Below are 13679 nucleotides of genomic sequence, written 5' to 3'. Positions count from 1 at the left end.
AATACAAAAATAACTGAAATTGGGTGGATGCCAGTTAATGGGAACATATTCATTTCTTTTTTTAATTAAATTAATTTTTTTAAATTGATATATAAAAAGTACAATGAAAATGATCCAATTTTGATTAATAGATTACTAAACGAAATTAAAGATTAACAGGATTGAGAGTCATGACATTTTCAAAAATAATTGTTCTTTAAAGCATTATATTATTCAGTTTATTATCACAAATCAAAAAATTAATTCATAAAAAAACACTGATGTGAAGTTATAATAGATATAAATTTGTATAAACGAATTGTACAACTAACTCAGTTATATTTTTTTACAATAAATTTTGAATAAATTTCCTCCACTTTTGGTATTAATTTAATTTACTGTTTAGTACTACATTTGATTTAGAACAAAATTGGCTTATATTTCAGAGATATTTAACAAAAAAAATAGAATTAATATGTTCTAATTACAATATAGTATGATTTCATACTACATCATCTAAAATATGCTAAACTAAAAAACGTTAAATGTCTGAGGAGTAATTCACATGACATGACTGAATTTATCTCCAAATTTTCATACAATTTTGCATACAATGTAATCCATATCCTTCCTAGGAAGTGTGATATAACTTTTATTATTTTAAGTCTACTATTTTAATTGTATTGTTGTAAATTTGATTATCGGTAACCACTAAAAATATCAATACCATATAGTGATATTAGTTATCCGGAAGTATAATATTATCAGTGATGAAATGTGGCTTTGACTGTAAGCATTTTATTCTAACCTCTTAGATTTCAAGGATATTACTACCCGAGACATTTCATCAGACATAGTGGAGCCATCATCTTGTAACGAATACACTTTATCAATTGATAAATTAATTATGAATACAACTTTATACTTACAAACGATAATTCTTTTAAAAATATTTATTATAAATTACTTGCAATCTAATATCTAAAATACTATAAAATATTATTTATACTAATAATTTATCTATGTTTATTTCTATTATTTAAAATAAGTTATAACAACTACTGATGATTCCGAAAGTAATCAGTTTATATACCAAATATTATTGTTATTATTATTTTATTTCTGATGGAATGTAACTTACCTGGAGTTGATTGGTTCTAATGTAAACACACTTTTTATTACTATTTCAATGTACATAAGTGATACTTACATGATTTAGGATATACATCAGAAATTAAATAATTGCTTTAATTTAAAAACAAGTCGTTTTAATTTTAGGGCAGTAATCGTTTATTTTATTTTTTACCATTATAATCTAATCTTAAAAAGGAAACATTCAATAGAATGATAACTGTGCTACACTTTTTATAATTTACTTATAACTTTTCTGTTAAACATTAGCTGTAATTAAAAAAAAATAAAAATATTTTATTGCTAAAGATAAAAGTTTCAAGACTATATAATTTAATGGAAATTTTTAAAGGTATATTTCGTTAATTAAAAAATTATTTGAATTATTTTAGATTTTTTTTATGTTAAAAAATGCTACTCTTATCAAAACCTAACATTTTATGCTACAATCAAACTAGATACAATATATAAAGGAAACTAGTCACTTTGATTATAAATACTTAAATTTAAACAAATTAATGCAACAAATTAGTTGTTACATGTAGTAATATATTACTAAATGAACTTATTAATAGGTATGTAGATGAATGGACACGTATACCTTTCTAAGAACTAAGGAACCTTAATTTCTAAATCAGGAACCTTTAAAATAATGCATGAATTCATAAATACTTAAAAATTAAATTTTAGCACTGTAGCATATTTTCTCAATATAAATTTTGTATATGAAAAAAAGAAAAAAATATCTTCTGAATTGTTACTGAAACTGTTAACAATTTTGAATTTTTCTAAACAAAAAATAATTCTTATTTAAAAAGCAAAATATTTTCTTTTTTCATATACCAAAAAATATAGAATGTTTTAAATCATACGTTTGCAAACATCTTTCATTCATAAAAGTATCATTATATTAAAATTTCAAGATATATACCATTTGACAACTTGATAAATATGTAACTAATAAAGTGTAAAATTCAATGTTCATTTATATAAGAAATAACATCTTTATTTTCTTACTTTATACAACAACTTGCTTTACAAAATAACTTATCAAATAAAATAGTTTATCTACAGAACTCACTGTGTCCACATTTTAGAGTTTGATACCATGTATTGGGTTTCTTCATTTTTAATTTGTCAAAGCTAATAACTTATATATAAAATAACAATTTACCTAATATACACAAATTTCACTAAATTCAGTTCACATTTAATCAACTAACATGTTACGTATATACAAACAAACAAGTAAATGGAATGATGCCGATTGGCACAATTTAAAGTCAAATTTAGATTCTGTTAAATGACAAGACATTAACTGTAACGTATATATATAATAGATATTCTTGCTATAAATATACTACTGTAATTATTATTAATAATATTTTTACTACCATACATATATATATATATACTTACTACTAAATTAAAATTACAATATATAGTTAAAATATTTACATAAGAATAACTGATCAAATACCGATTAAAGTAATAAATAATAAAACAAGTTAATGGGAAGCATTAGGGGTTGAATATGGTTTTAATGCTTGACATAATGGAGTGATTAAGCTGCAAATAGGACAAGAACCGCCGGATGAATGTTTAATAGATATCAATAGAGCGAGTCAATCTGTGAGCAAACCCTGAGATACGGCAGTCAATTGTTCTTTCAATGAGCGAAATGAAGGTCTATCTTCTGGAGAATGACACCAGCACTGTCGCATTACCTGTAATAAACAAAAGTCATTATTATTTATTACATACTTATGCTTAATAATTGCTGCAAAAGACTTTTTGATCGAACGATTACTTAACTGATCGATTTTAACTGGTTGCATAGATCATTTATTTATTTTGGTGATACAAAATCGTCAGAATGAAAGGTACTTATAAATTTTTTTCTTTACAGACTTACTAGGTGTATTAGTTATTAAGAGGTAGGAGGTCTGGATTCTCCGATAGGCACTTCAGTATTATACAACCACCACTAAATATCAGTCTCTAAATCTGTCCATAAATAGCTTCCAAACACCAAAGATATACAGGATCATCAGTCCTGGCATCCTCAGCACAGATTGAATAATGTTTAATTATTAGAGATAATCTAATGTTTAACCTAAATTTAGAGGTAAACATCAGATATCAAAATCTAGCTCATTGGGTAGAACTACCTCAAGCTACCTATTATTATATGCAGAGGTGTTATTTGGTAGATTGTTCTACCAAATAACACCTCTGCATCTAATCAGATAGTGTGAGACAATAGGCCCCTGATGGGATCAGGTAGAAAAAAGGTTGATCCTTTTTCATCCCTCACCCTTACTCTACATCTCTTCTTCCCAATTTTAAGTTTTAGGTGAGATATTAATTAAATCTACTGAGGAGCAAACATTTTTCCTCTGTAATATTTTACAATACAAAACATGTTTTTTTAAAATTCCCACAAATATTTTCTTTTTTAAAAACAAGTTATATGAAAATGTTTTTGAGTATATTTCCTTCAGCGACTATGTATTTTTGCTGTTTATGAAGTTGTTGGAAATATTTCTGGAACCCAGTTTGAGATAGCGGTCCTCAGCTGCTTCGTTGCATTGGCTTCCATGTCTTTAGCATTCTTGAATCTTTTCCCCATACGGGCAATTTATGCGAATTTCTTTCTGATCTGTAAATAACATTTTTGGAAGAATATATTGACAAACATGTACAGATCATTACAGAAATAATTATACAACTTCTAAATATCCCAATTGTTGATACTATTTCCTCAGCAGCTTTTCTTGCCACATCACTTAAAACAACATTTTCAACACACTTAATATTTTCATCATTTTTGAGGCAGCATGAATATCACATTCAACTAATACGACCATCATTAAAATGCTTATGCCAAACATGAATCACTACTTTCTATATAGTTTCTAAATATCTTAAATGCATCAGATGTACCTTGAACTTCCCTTTACAGTTTGCCTTTGCAGCATGTGATTACTTCTTGTTTAGATCGTAATGAAGAAGGCACTGGAAGGTAAACTATTTGAAAACAATGAGAAGGTGGAATTAAGTGTATAATTGTCTTTGAATATACCCCCATACGACATGACACAAAAAATAACCTATTTACCAACAGAAATATTTAAAGTAAACAAAAATTATGATAAAAATAATTTTTTGTCTATTTAAAGAAATTCTCCTTGAGGAAAAGTAATAGCTAAAGTTTTTTATATATATATATCTGACTTATCATCACACTGCCTTGGTATAAAGCTTCAATTAGATTCTAAAAATGAATTTTTGTTTTACACACTTTTATTTTTATCTTTTAACTTTTTTTCAATTCCAACAAACATGTGGTTACAATTACAAACTAATATTAAAGAATATTTTTTAAAAAATTAGCTTAATTTAAAATTATAAATAAATATTAACTTACATCCACATCCAAAATAATCATTAAAGATCATTAAAAAAACGTATTTAAAATGCAATAATTGTGTATACAGACACAGAAATTTACTACTGTCACTACTACTAAGATTATACTGAATACATTATTATTAAAATAAAATAGTATGATCTTATTTATTTTAGTTTCTTTCAACAAATTATGTATAAAATGATAAACAAAATAATGTAAAAAAGTAAAACAGTTAAACCGAGTGAACAACTTAAACCGAACTGACCCAGCTCAAACTGGAGTTATTGTGTCACTTTTAATACTGCTACCGTTGCTGCTATTACTTGTTCTACAATTGGTTGTATATGTTATTATTCTCATTTAATGTTGTCAAGCTTTATGTAAACTATTCAAGCTTCAATGAAGTACAGTTTTGTTCTTTGCAGTTGCGTTTTTCTAAAATACCTTATTTGATCAAGGAAAGGGTTGCTATAATGGAAACTTATGTGTATTCTGAATCCTTTCAAGAAATACATCAAATATCTATGGGAAAATCTCTGAGTACAAATAACCCAGCAAAAAGTAACATACTTGATTCGGTTAGAAAATAGCATACAATGGGGTCAGTTTTAAATGCAAAATACATGACCTTCCACTGAGACACCAAAAGCCACAGCCGATATTCAAAGAAAAATTTCTACCAGTCCAAAAAAAAATTATCACACATAGCAGTGTAAAATATACATCTTGGCAAAAGATTCTTCATTATTTAAATTTGAAACCATATCGTGTAATAACCAAGCAACAACTTAAAAGAACAGACAGTCTTAATTATTGTGAATGGCTTCTCAAAAGCATTGTTGATGGACAGATAGATCCAATGCTGTATTTCATACCATATAAGACACAGTTTCATTTATCCGACTGTGTTAATTCACACAACACCAGGTATGAGATGAGTAGAAATCCTCACCAAATGTTTGAGCATTTCCTCATCATTAATGATGAGGAAATTGTGAATAGTGGAAGTTTCTGGTAATAGTATAGCAGGGCCAATATTTTTTGAATGGACTGTCAACTCAGAAATGTACATTACAATTTTCAAAGAATTCTATGTTCAGTTAACAAATAGTGAAAACAGTACACCTCCTTCTAACAAAAAGGATTAACATGTCACACACCAAAAAATTTACTAGCATGCAATCATGCAGCTTTTCAGAAGAAAGAACTGTCAACAGGGGACAGTGGCCATCGCTTTCCCAGATCTGTGTAGTTACAATTTTTTCCTTTGGGGCTATTTGAAGGATAGACTTTATGAATCAAATCCTCATACTATCGATGAAATGAAGGTGAACATTCAACAAGAAGTCAGTGGTTTTGCACAATGATTTTTCATAATGTTTTGCATCAAATAACTCTAGCACAAAAGTGCATCATTCATTTCAAACATCTTTTGTAAAAATATAGCAAATATACTTTTACTAATGTATTACAGAATTTAATTAATGTTTTCAATTTTTTTCATTCATAAAATGTTAAATGTTGTAAAAGTGTTTAACCTGTAGCGGCTGAGTTTTAAGTAACTCATCCTATACAAAGAGTTTAATTCTAAATTAGAAAATACAATTTCTTAATATTACCTCATAAACCTCTTTGAAGCAAGCTTTTGGTCTCTCCAGTACTATACCTCGTTGTACACGTTCAACAACTTCAGTATTTTTCAATCTACCGTACGGCATTTTACCACAAGTGAATACTTCCCACATTAAAACACCTAAGAAAAAATTATTCATATATTACAATGAAACAAATTTTGTATGCATATTAAATAATGAATTTTACTTCAAGATGTGAAGTGAAGAAGAAAACTGTTAACAAAAAGCCCTAGTTGCTCTTTCACAGATAAAAACAATTACTTATCCACTTTTGAAAACATTCTAAGAGCAGGAGCTTCTTATAAAGGAGCAGACTGTAACCGTCTGAGATAAGTATCATAAATATTTGAATATGGAGAACAAATATCTACTGCTTTTACTATCTTGCATATCAATCAAACATCTAGATATTTACAGGCAATTTTTTTTTTAATAGCTCAGTCAGTTTTTCAGACTGGAAATACGGGATATTTTATATCCTGAATTGTGATCTTTAGTAAAGGTTTGTAATATGATTAAATGATGTAGCCAAAAAAGATCATAGAACAAAGGCCAGGATAAATTACAATACAACATTTTTGTATTTAGTACATGATGGATGTGTGTAAATATACACACACATTCATAATCAATGAATGATCTAGCACATGGAATAGATTTAAACTTAGTGATGTATTTGCAGAAAAAAAATTCAGCATGTATCATTCCAGGCTGCTGAACTTTCCAATGATTTTTAATAAGTTTACATTCTTAAAAAAAAAAAAAATACGAAAATAAAAATATTTTGAGTATGATAAAATATGTGTGATCTGACATAACATAAGAAATAAAATGATTTATGTAGTATTTTCACAGTTTTCAGAAATGTGTGATAACATCTAACTTTCTAATATTTCTGCTAAAGTTATGATTAATATGTACCACTGATCTATAAATGGATAGAGGATCCTTATGGTGTAAAATACAATTAAGTGTTCAATATTGAAACATACTCCAGTGTAGCAGAATGAGTGGCTGGGAACTAAATAATACCACTGTATGCTTGCACAATTATATTGATGACGGTAGGGATGTTTATTTTACTCCAGTCAGATAACTAAAAGAAGTCATTTTTGTAACACAAGCAGAAATTTATAGAGTTGTAGAAAATTTATATAGAGATCAGAGTTCAAAATACAAAATCAGAACACTTCTACTGCATCGGTTTAACACATGGTTTTATCCCTACTCCACTTACCTCTGTGCATACACTGTTTCATTTTATTTAGTTCTACCCATTCATTTGATGGTGCTAGTTTATGCTTCAAATTTTACCAATTCCAATACATAGGATCCTCTATCATAGAGATCAGTGATGTGAACTTTAATTCTAGTGATCAAATTTTTGTTCTGTCATAAATATTGAGAATCAATCAATAAATCAGTTTTTATTTAAAGAAATTGGAATATGAACGTCAGTGATAAAACAGGTCTAAAATGTGGAGCTTATCCTGGACAATCAGCAAGATTTTTTTAAAGAGCACATGGAAACAGTGGTGATGCAAAGCATCATCAAATAATTCCCCCCCCCCAAAGAAGATTTGATTAGCAAGTGAATAATTTCAGTTTACATTTAAAATCAAAGCTAATTATGAATAATGAAAAGAAAATATTTAGAATTTTTTAGCACATTTTCCAGGATATAAAAAATAAATTTAACATTTTTTAGCAACTAAAATACATTCCCTAAAGATTTTCATATTAAAAATGAAAAAGAGAGTAATATAAGTAACTGATAAAATATTCCACAAGAAATAAAATTTGAAATGAAGATTTTAAGGTCTCATTAAAAAGTTGATTTGTTACAAAACCATTTTTACATTCCTGGATCGCAATCCATAATTATAAATATATGCTATGCCGCAATTGTAACTTTCGTAGCAATCATGACATGTATTACAAGTCTCTTCCAGAAAAAACAACTCAGCCATTCTCAACAATACTAAGCATCTCATGCCAAGCTTACAAGGTGAAAACAAAGCATCAAATGATTTCTCGTTGCCTTTCTCACTGAGCCTATTGCTCATATATCAGAAAGCAATATGCCTACAAATGACACCGTCACTTGGTTCATGATACAAACTGGTTGTATAAGAATATCTTTACTCTTATAGAAAGCAATTTCAATCGGTCTTCTTATACCTTAGTAAAGCAGTGCATTAAGTGTATTCCTTCGATTCGACCAGAAAAATTATTATAAATAACTAAAAAATTCATTATACGTAAATTTAAATATGTTAATTTTACTCACCATAAGCCCAAACATCAGATTTAGATGAAAATCTTGTATAATTTAACACTTCTGGTGGTGCCCATTTAATAGGGAACTTAGTACCACTAGAGCTGGTATATTGATCATCCAGCACATACCTAAGATAATAATACATAATATAATTAAAAACAATTTTTAGTACATCAAACATTTTATTTTTGATTAATTAAACAAATTTAGTGATTTGTGAAACTGAATGTAAATCATTAAAAACTAACATAAGGAGACAAGAATTAAATTTTATAAGACAATGGCCATACCTGTTTTATTATATGGAAGAAAAACCTGAGTGCTGAAAGAGCAGGCAACACCTTTAATTCAATCAGAAGAAATCAGATTCTTATGACCAACAGCTGGTTATACTATGTCGGATATGAATTTAATATACTATCTCTTTTAAAGAATATTAAAAGGTACAGACCCAACTGGTAAGGCCATGTCAGAAGAATGCTCATCAGCTGGGATGAAAAAGTATTACCAGATAGAAGAAGAGATTGAGGAAGGCTTTCAAGAAGATTAATGCCTACATAGTACTGGCTACACTAGTATATACTGGCTACAAGTGATGAAGATGAAGAGGGAGAAAATTTTATTTTATGCAAACATCGGAATGATATGTATAATATAATTGAAATGTAATAACATCATTACAAAACTAACACTTTATGATGCACCAATTATAATAATTTTGGTGAAAATTAAAACATCAATCAATTTATATATTTTATGCTCAGAGGGAAAGTGTGTTTATTTATGCCCCTGAAACTTCAAAATGGCTACAGTGAATTTATTTCCTGATATACTGATATAAGCATTAAACTATTTGCATATGAAAATTTTTGAAAAAAATATATATTATGCACAAAAAATAATTATAAAAGAAAATTAACAGAAATTATAACAAAAAAGGTTTTTCAATATATGTGAAATAAATAACACTAAACCATTTCCAGTTTAGACAATCCTACCATCAAACTAGTTTTATTACTATTATTTACTTTTTTTAATAAAGCATTTTATTTAATTTTTGGTAAATGTGACTATACACTATTATAAGTATTATATGTAACAATTAACAAACAGGTCCCATATTAAAAACAATCTAATCTGCAAAACAATCGTTAGGCTAAAAATAAATGAAATGCAAAGTAGAGTTTTTTTTTGCATATAAAAAAATAAAACAAAATGAATGAAAAGATAGAAAAGATGAGGATTGTTCAATAATATAATTAAAGAGACAAATGAGAACAACGAATAAACTACTTAATAAAATAATCTTAACTATCTGATGTTAAAGTTGGCACTCCTGACAGAAGATATCAGCTATCCAAAAGGAATTTCCATTATTACAATCTCTTTTATTTCTAATTATCGATACTACCTAAAACATGTACCATGGAAGAACAGATTGCTGTGATAGGATTTTTATTTTTTGAAGGAATAATAACAACCTAGCAGATGTTAAAACAATATGGTAGAAAATGTATTAACCATGTAAATTTTTGGATCAAACATTTTAAATGGGGGTGGTAGATTAAATGTCACTGGTTTTCATCATAGCAGAATATGGATGGAAGTTACTGATGCTATGTAAAATTATATCAATGGTCTTATTAGCAAGGACAGATGCATAAAAGTTTAGGAAATTGCAAAACGTGTTTAAGATGGGTTTCAAGACAGTTGACACAAAATCAGACATCTGAATTCACATTTGTATAGAATTTAAGTGACAGTTTTAGCAGACGGTATTTCATTTTTAGATCCCATAATACAAACAAAACTTGGAATGAAACTTTAATTAATTATTTTGAGTTTGAATTTGAAAATCAGTGTGGAATGGAAACATCCTGAGTTTGTTCACCAAGAAAAAATTAAAATAACAGTTAGCTAGTAAAGTGATGATAATGGTGTTATGGGACTACAAAGGCACAATCTATTGCAATTATTTGGAAGTACAACATACAATCGACAGTGAATACTATTGTGACATGCTAGAAAATAAAGTGAAACCCGCAATAAAAAGGAAACAGTCAGTTATCTCTCAAAAGGCTTAATTGTTTTGCACAATAATCCTGTCCCTCATACTGCTCAAAAGACACAGAAAGCTATTCAAAAGTTAGGTCAGGAAGTGTTGCCACAACCACCTTACAGTTCTAAACTTGCACAATCAGATTTTTTTTTTGTCTGGTTCTCTTAAAGAGTTTTTTTACATGCTACTGAGTTCAAAAATGAGCAGATCAAGGATGCAGTACAAGAATAGTTCAGACACCAAGGTAAACACAATTCTTTATCACAATATTAGGACTATATGGATAATATACTCCCGCAGTTGAAAACTGTTCTCTGCTGCAAATGACATCACTCACTGACAACTGCTAACCCACGCCATCAGTTACTATGTAGTATACCTGCAATTTATAAGCTAGTACGTAAGACTTACTGGAACTACATGATCATCTTTCATTGCTAAAATTTAAAATACAGATTAAGAAACAACATTATTGGAAGAAATGATGGGGTTATATCTTCAGCAACAAACGCAGAAGATAAAACAGACAGTAGTGAAATGATAGTTACTGAAAATACTTTCCATTCTACTACGTTCCTGCACCATATGAATGACAACTCAAATGAAGAAATGACGATTACCACAAATACTTTTGTGATTTAATTGATGAGATCATAAAGTTTAATGAAGAGTACAAGGATGTCGTCAAAATCGTATACGATGGATTAACAAGTGTTGGCAGTCATTGTGAACAAATTTAAAAATAAATATCTGGGATTACAGTAACTTCTAATTTGGGGAAAGATACTGACATCGAGCAATTGTCTGAGGGGCAGTTATATAAACCATCTACGGATTTTTTTTACAAAATCTTTCAAAATTATGGTGAAATATTTTCCAAAAAATAGACTTAGCATATAAAGAAAATTTTATCAAATCTCTACTTGAAGAATCAAAAGATGTTAATGCCCCAGAAGATGTACAAAAAACTTTTCTTTAGAACTATTGTTTTCCCATTAAGAAATGTAATAATAACATAATTGATGGTAAATCGCAGAAAATAAAACTTCAGAAGATTGCTACTTAACTTCAAAAGACTGTAATACAAATACTGTCAGCATTTACTCTTAACATAAATTAGTTTTCATTTATATATTTTTTAACATTTCAATTATGCTATTGAACTCTTGATGAAAGAAATTGTGATTAGTGAAAATGAAAATTTAATTGCAACAAATAGTGAAAAAATATTATTTAGAATACAGCAGACAAAGTAGACTTACTCATAACTAGAACATGAGATGTGCACTTTGTTTTCCCGTAGATATTTTCAAGAATAGTCATTCATCATCATTTTTGTAAGTACTCTAGTTCATTCAAATAATATGTAATAATAATAATAAAGCAAAATAACAATATACATGAAGGATAATGATAACGTACTTTGTCCATTTCTTTGGGGCCTAGGCCTATAATAAATAATAATTATTTTTCTCTATCTAATTAAAAAGGATTGCAAATTATATCGTATAAAACCATAACTTCATCAAAAATATAGACAAGTTAATAACACATTATAATTGTTTAACAATACAAGTGGTGAGTCAGTCTTCACCTGGCGATGAGTTGTCAAATGTGGGAGTGAGATAAAGCTACACATGCGCAAGAGACTATCTGAAGTCGTAGTGTCATAATTCTTAAATAATACAATAAAAAATCTCACAGAATGATGGTATAAGTGCCAAAATGTAGTCAGGGATTACGTTGAAAAGTAGCATTAAGTTTCATTGTTATTGAATAAAAAACATTTCTACAGTCATTTATACCTTTAATTTTTGAATGATCATGATGCAAAGACTTTTTAAACATATTGAATCCAATGTCTTTATAAACATGTTTGCTGCTAAGTAGTTAATTACATCTGTATCCCTCAAGCGCTGAGTAGTATTTTACTTAATTTTACTTTTTTTTAACTCTATAACAAACATATATATTAATTTTTGTGAAAATATCTTATTGTGACTGAAAAAATACAAATCAAGCCTGGCGCAGTTCCTGCACAGGGCGTAAAGTTAAATATTCAGGTTGATTACAAGGTAACCATGCTTCTCACATACATTTTCTTCTGCCCCAGAAGTTACTTTTTAAAATATGCATATACTGTTTATAATTATACAGTTATATGATAATACTTTTTTTTCAAATGTAAAAAGAATGCAATTAACTGAAAAACGGTTGTACTACAATAAAAAACTTATAATTTTTATACATTTAAAAACGAACAAATTATTTATACATTTAACAAGTTATATTAAAAAAACAAAAGATAAATTTGTAAGTAAAAGCCAAAAATGAACTGCACCATTATAACTGTACTTTTCTGAATGGAATACAGCAACAAAAGCAATGACTATCTGTATCCTTTACAATCAATGGTCAATGAAATGCAAAATAATTAAGAGTAGAGAATTGAGGTCTGCGGTTGGGTGAGTTATGTTAATATTTAGTTTAAATATTGTAATCATAAAGTAATAATAAAAAAAATATGAATAAAAGTAAATCAAGACAACAGAAATTACAGCATTCATGATTCAAAAGTGATTTCATCATTATTCACAAGCATGTCATTAACATACATCATTATTATCAACCGTGATACCCAACCAATACCTACATATTTATAATTATAATGCCAAAATTAAATTACATATATATGTATTACCTTGCTAACCCAAAATCAGCAACTTTTACAACGTTTTCAGAGCCAACAAGACAATTACGTGCAGCAAGATCCCTGTGAATATAATTCTGTCTTTCCAGGTAAGCCATTCCTTTACAAACCTTTATAGATAACAAGAAACAATACACAATTTTTACAAAAAAATTGTTCTTAATAATACAGAAAATATTTTTAATTCACAACAAACTAGATTAATTTAATAAAAAATACAGCTTAAAATATTAAGCAACTTCTTTCTACTCAACATAAAAAGCAACTTATTTCAGTAAAATAAAAGAATTTGTTAATTCTCATTATTTCCTTCGTATGAAAATTTGAACTTTTTGTAACGGAATATTAGGTTATAATTACATTCAATAATTTTGTTATTTTGATATCACCTAGACTTTTATAATTTGTTTTCTGACATCACTTTCCATGAGTTCAAGAAGTAGAACCAATAAGCAGACTACATTTATAAC

At 28.0% G+C, this 13679-nt stretch overlaps 1 protein-coding gene across 5 annotated transcripts in view; it reads right to left on the bottom strand.

Annotated features, from left to right (window-relative positions):
• Positions 1 to 1969: 1969 nt before the first annotated feature.
• The window catches only part of Btk (tyrosine-protein kinase Btk29A), a 135944-nt gene continuing 124234 nt past the window's right edge, over positions 1970 to 13679 (bottom strand). For 2 of the 5 annotated variants that reach the window (XM_075378330.1, XM_075378331.1), the window contains exons 15-18: positions 13201 to 13319; positions 8450 to 8568; positions 6145 to 6278; positions 1970 to 2837 (exon numbers count right to left, since the gene is read on the bottom strand). In XM_075378330.1, the coding sequence (XP_075234445.1) occupies positions 2736 to 2837; positions 6145 to 6278; positions 8450 to 8568; positions 13201 to 13319 (474 nt within the window). In that variant the 3' untranslated portion in view covers positions 1970 to 2735. The remainder of the gene's footprint in view (positions 2838 to 6144; positions 6279 to 8449; positions 8569 to 13200; positions 13320 to 13679) is intronic. The other 3 variants (XM_075378334.1, XM_075378332.1, XM_075378335.1) reach the window with 2 other exon arrangements.

Source organism: Lycorma delicatula, chromosome 11, assembly GCF_047948215.1.
Source record: "Lycorma delicatula isolate Av1 chromosome 11, ASM4794821v1, whole genome shotgun sequence".
In the NCBI taxonomy this organism is placed as follows: domain Eukaryota; kingdom Metazoa; phylum Arthropoda; class Insecta; order Hemiptera; family Fulgoridae; genus Lycorma; species Lycorma delicatula.
The sequence above is the reverse complement of the archived record's forward strand: the minus strand, read 5'-3'. Positions and strand labels throughout refer to the sequence as shown.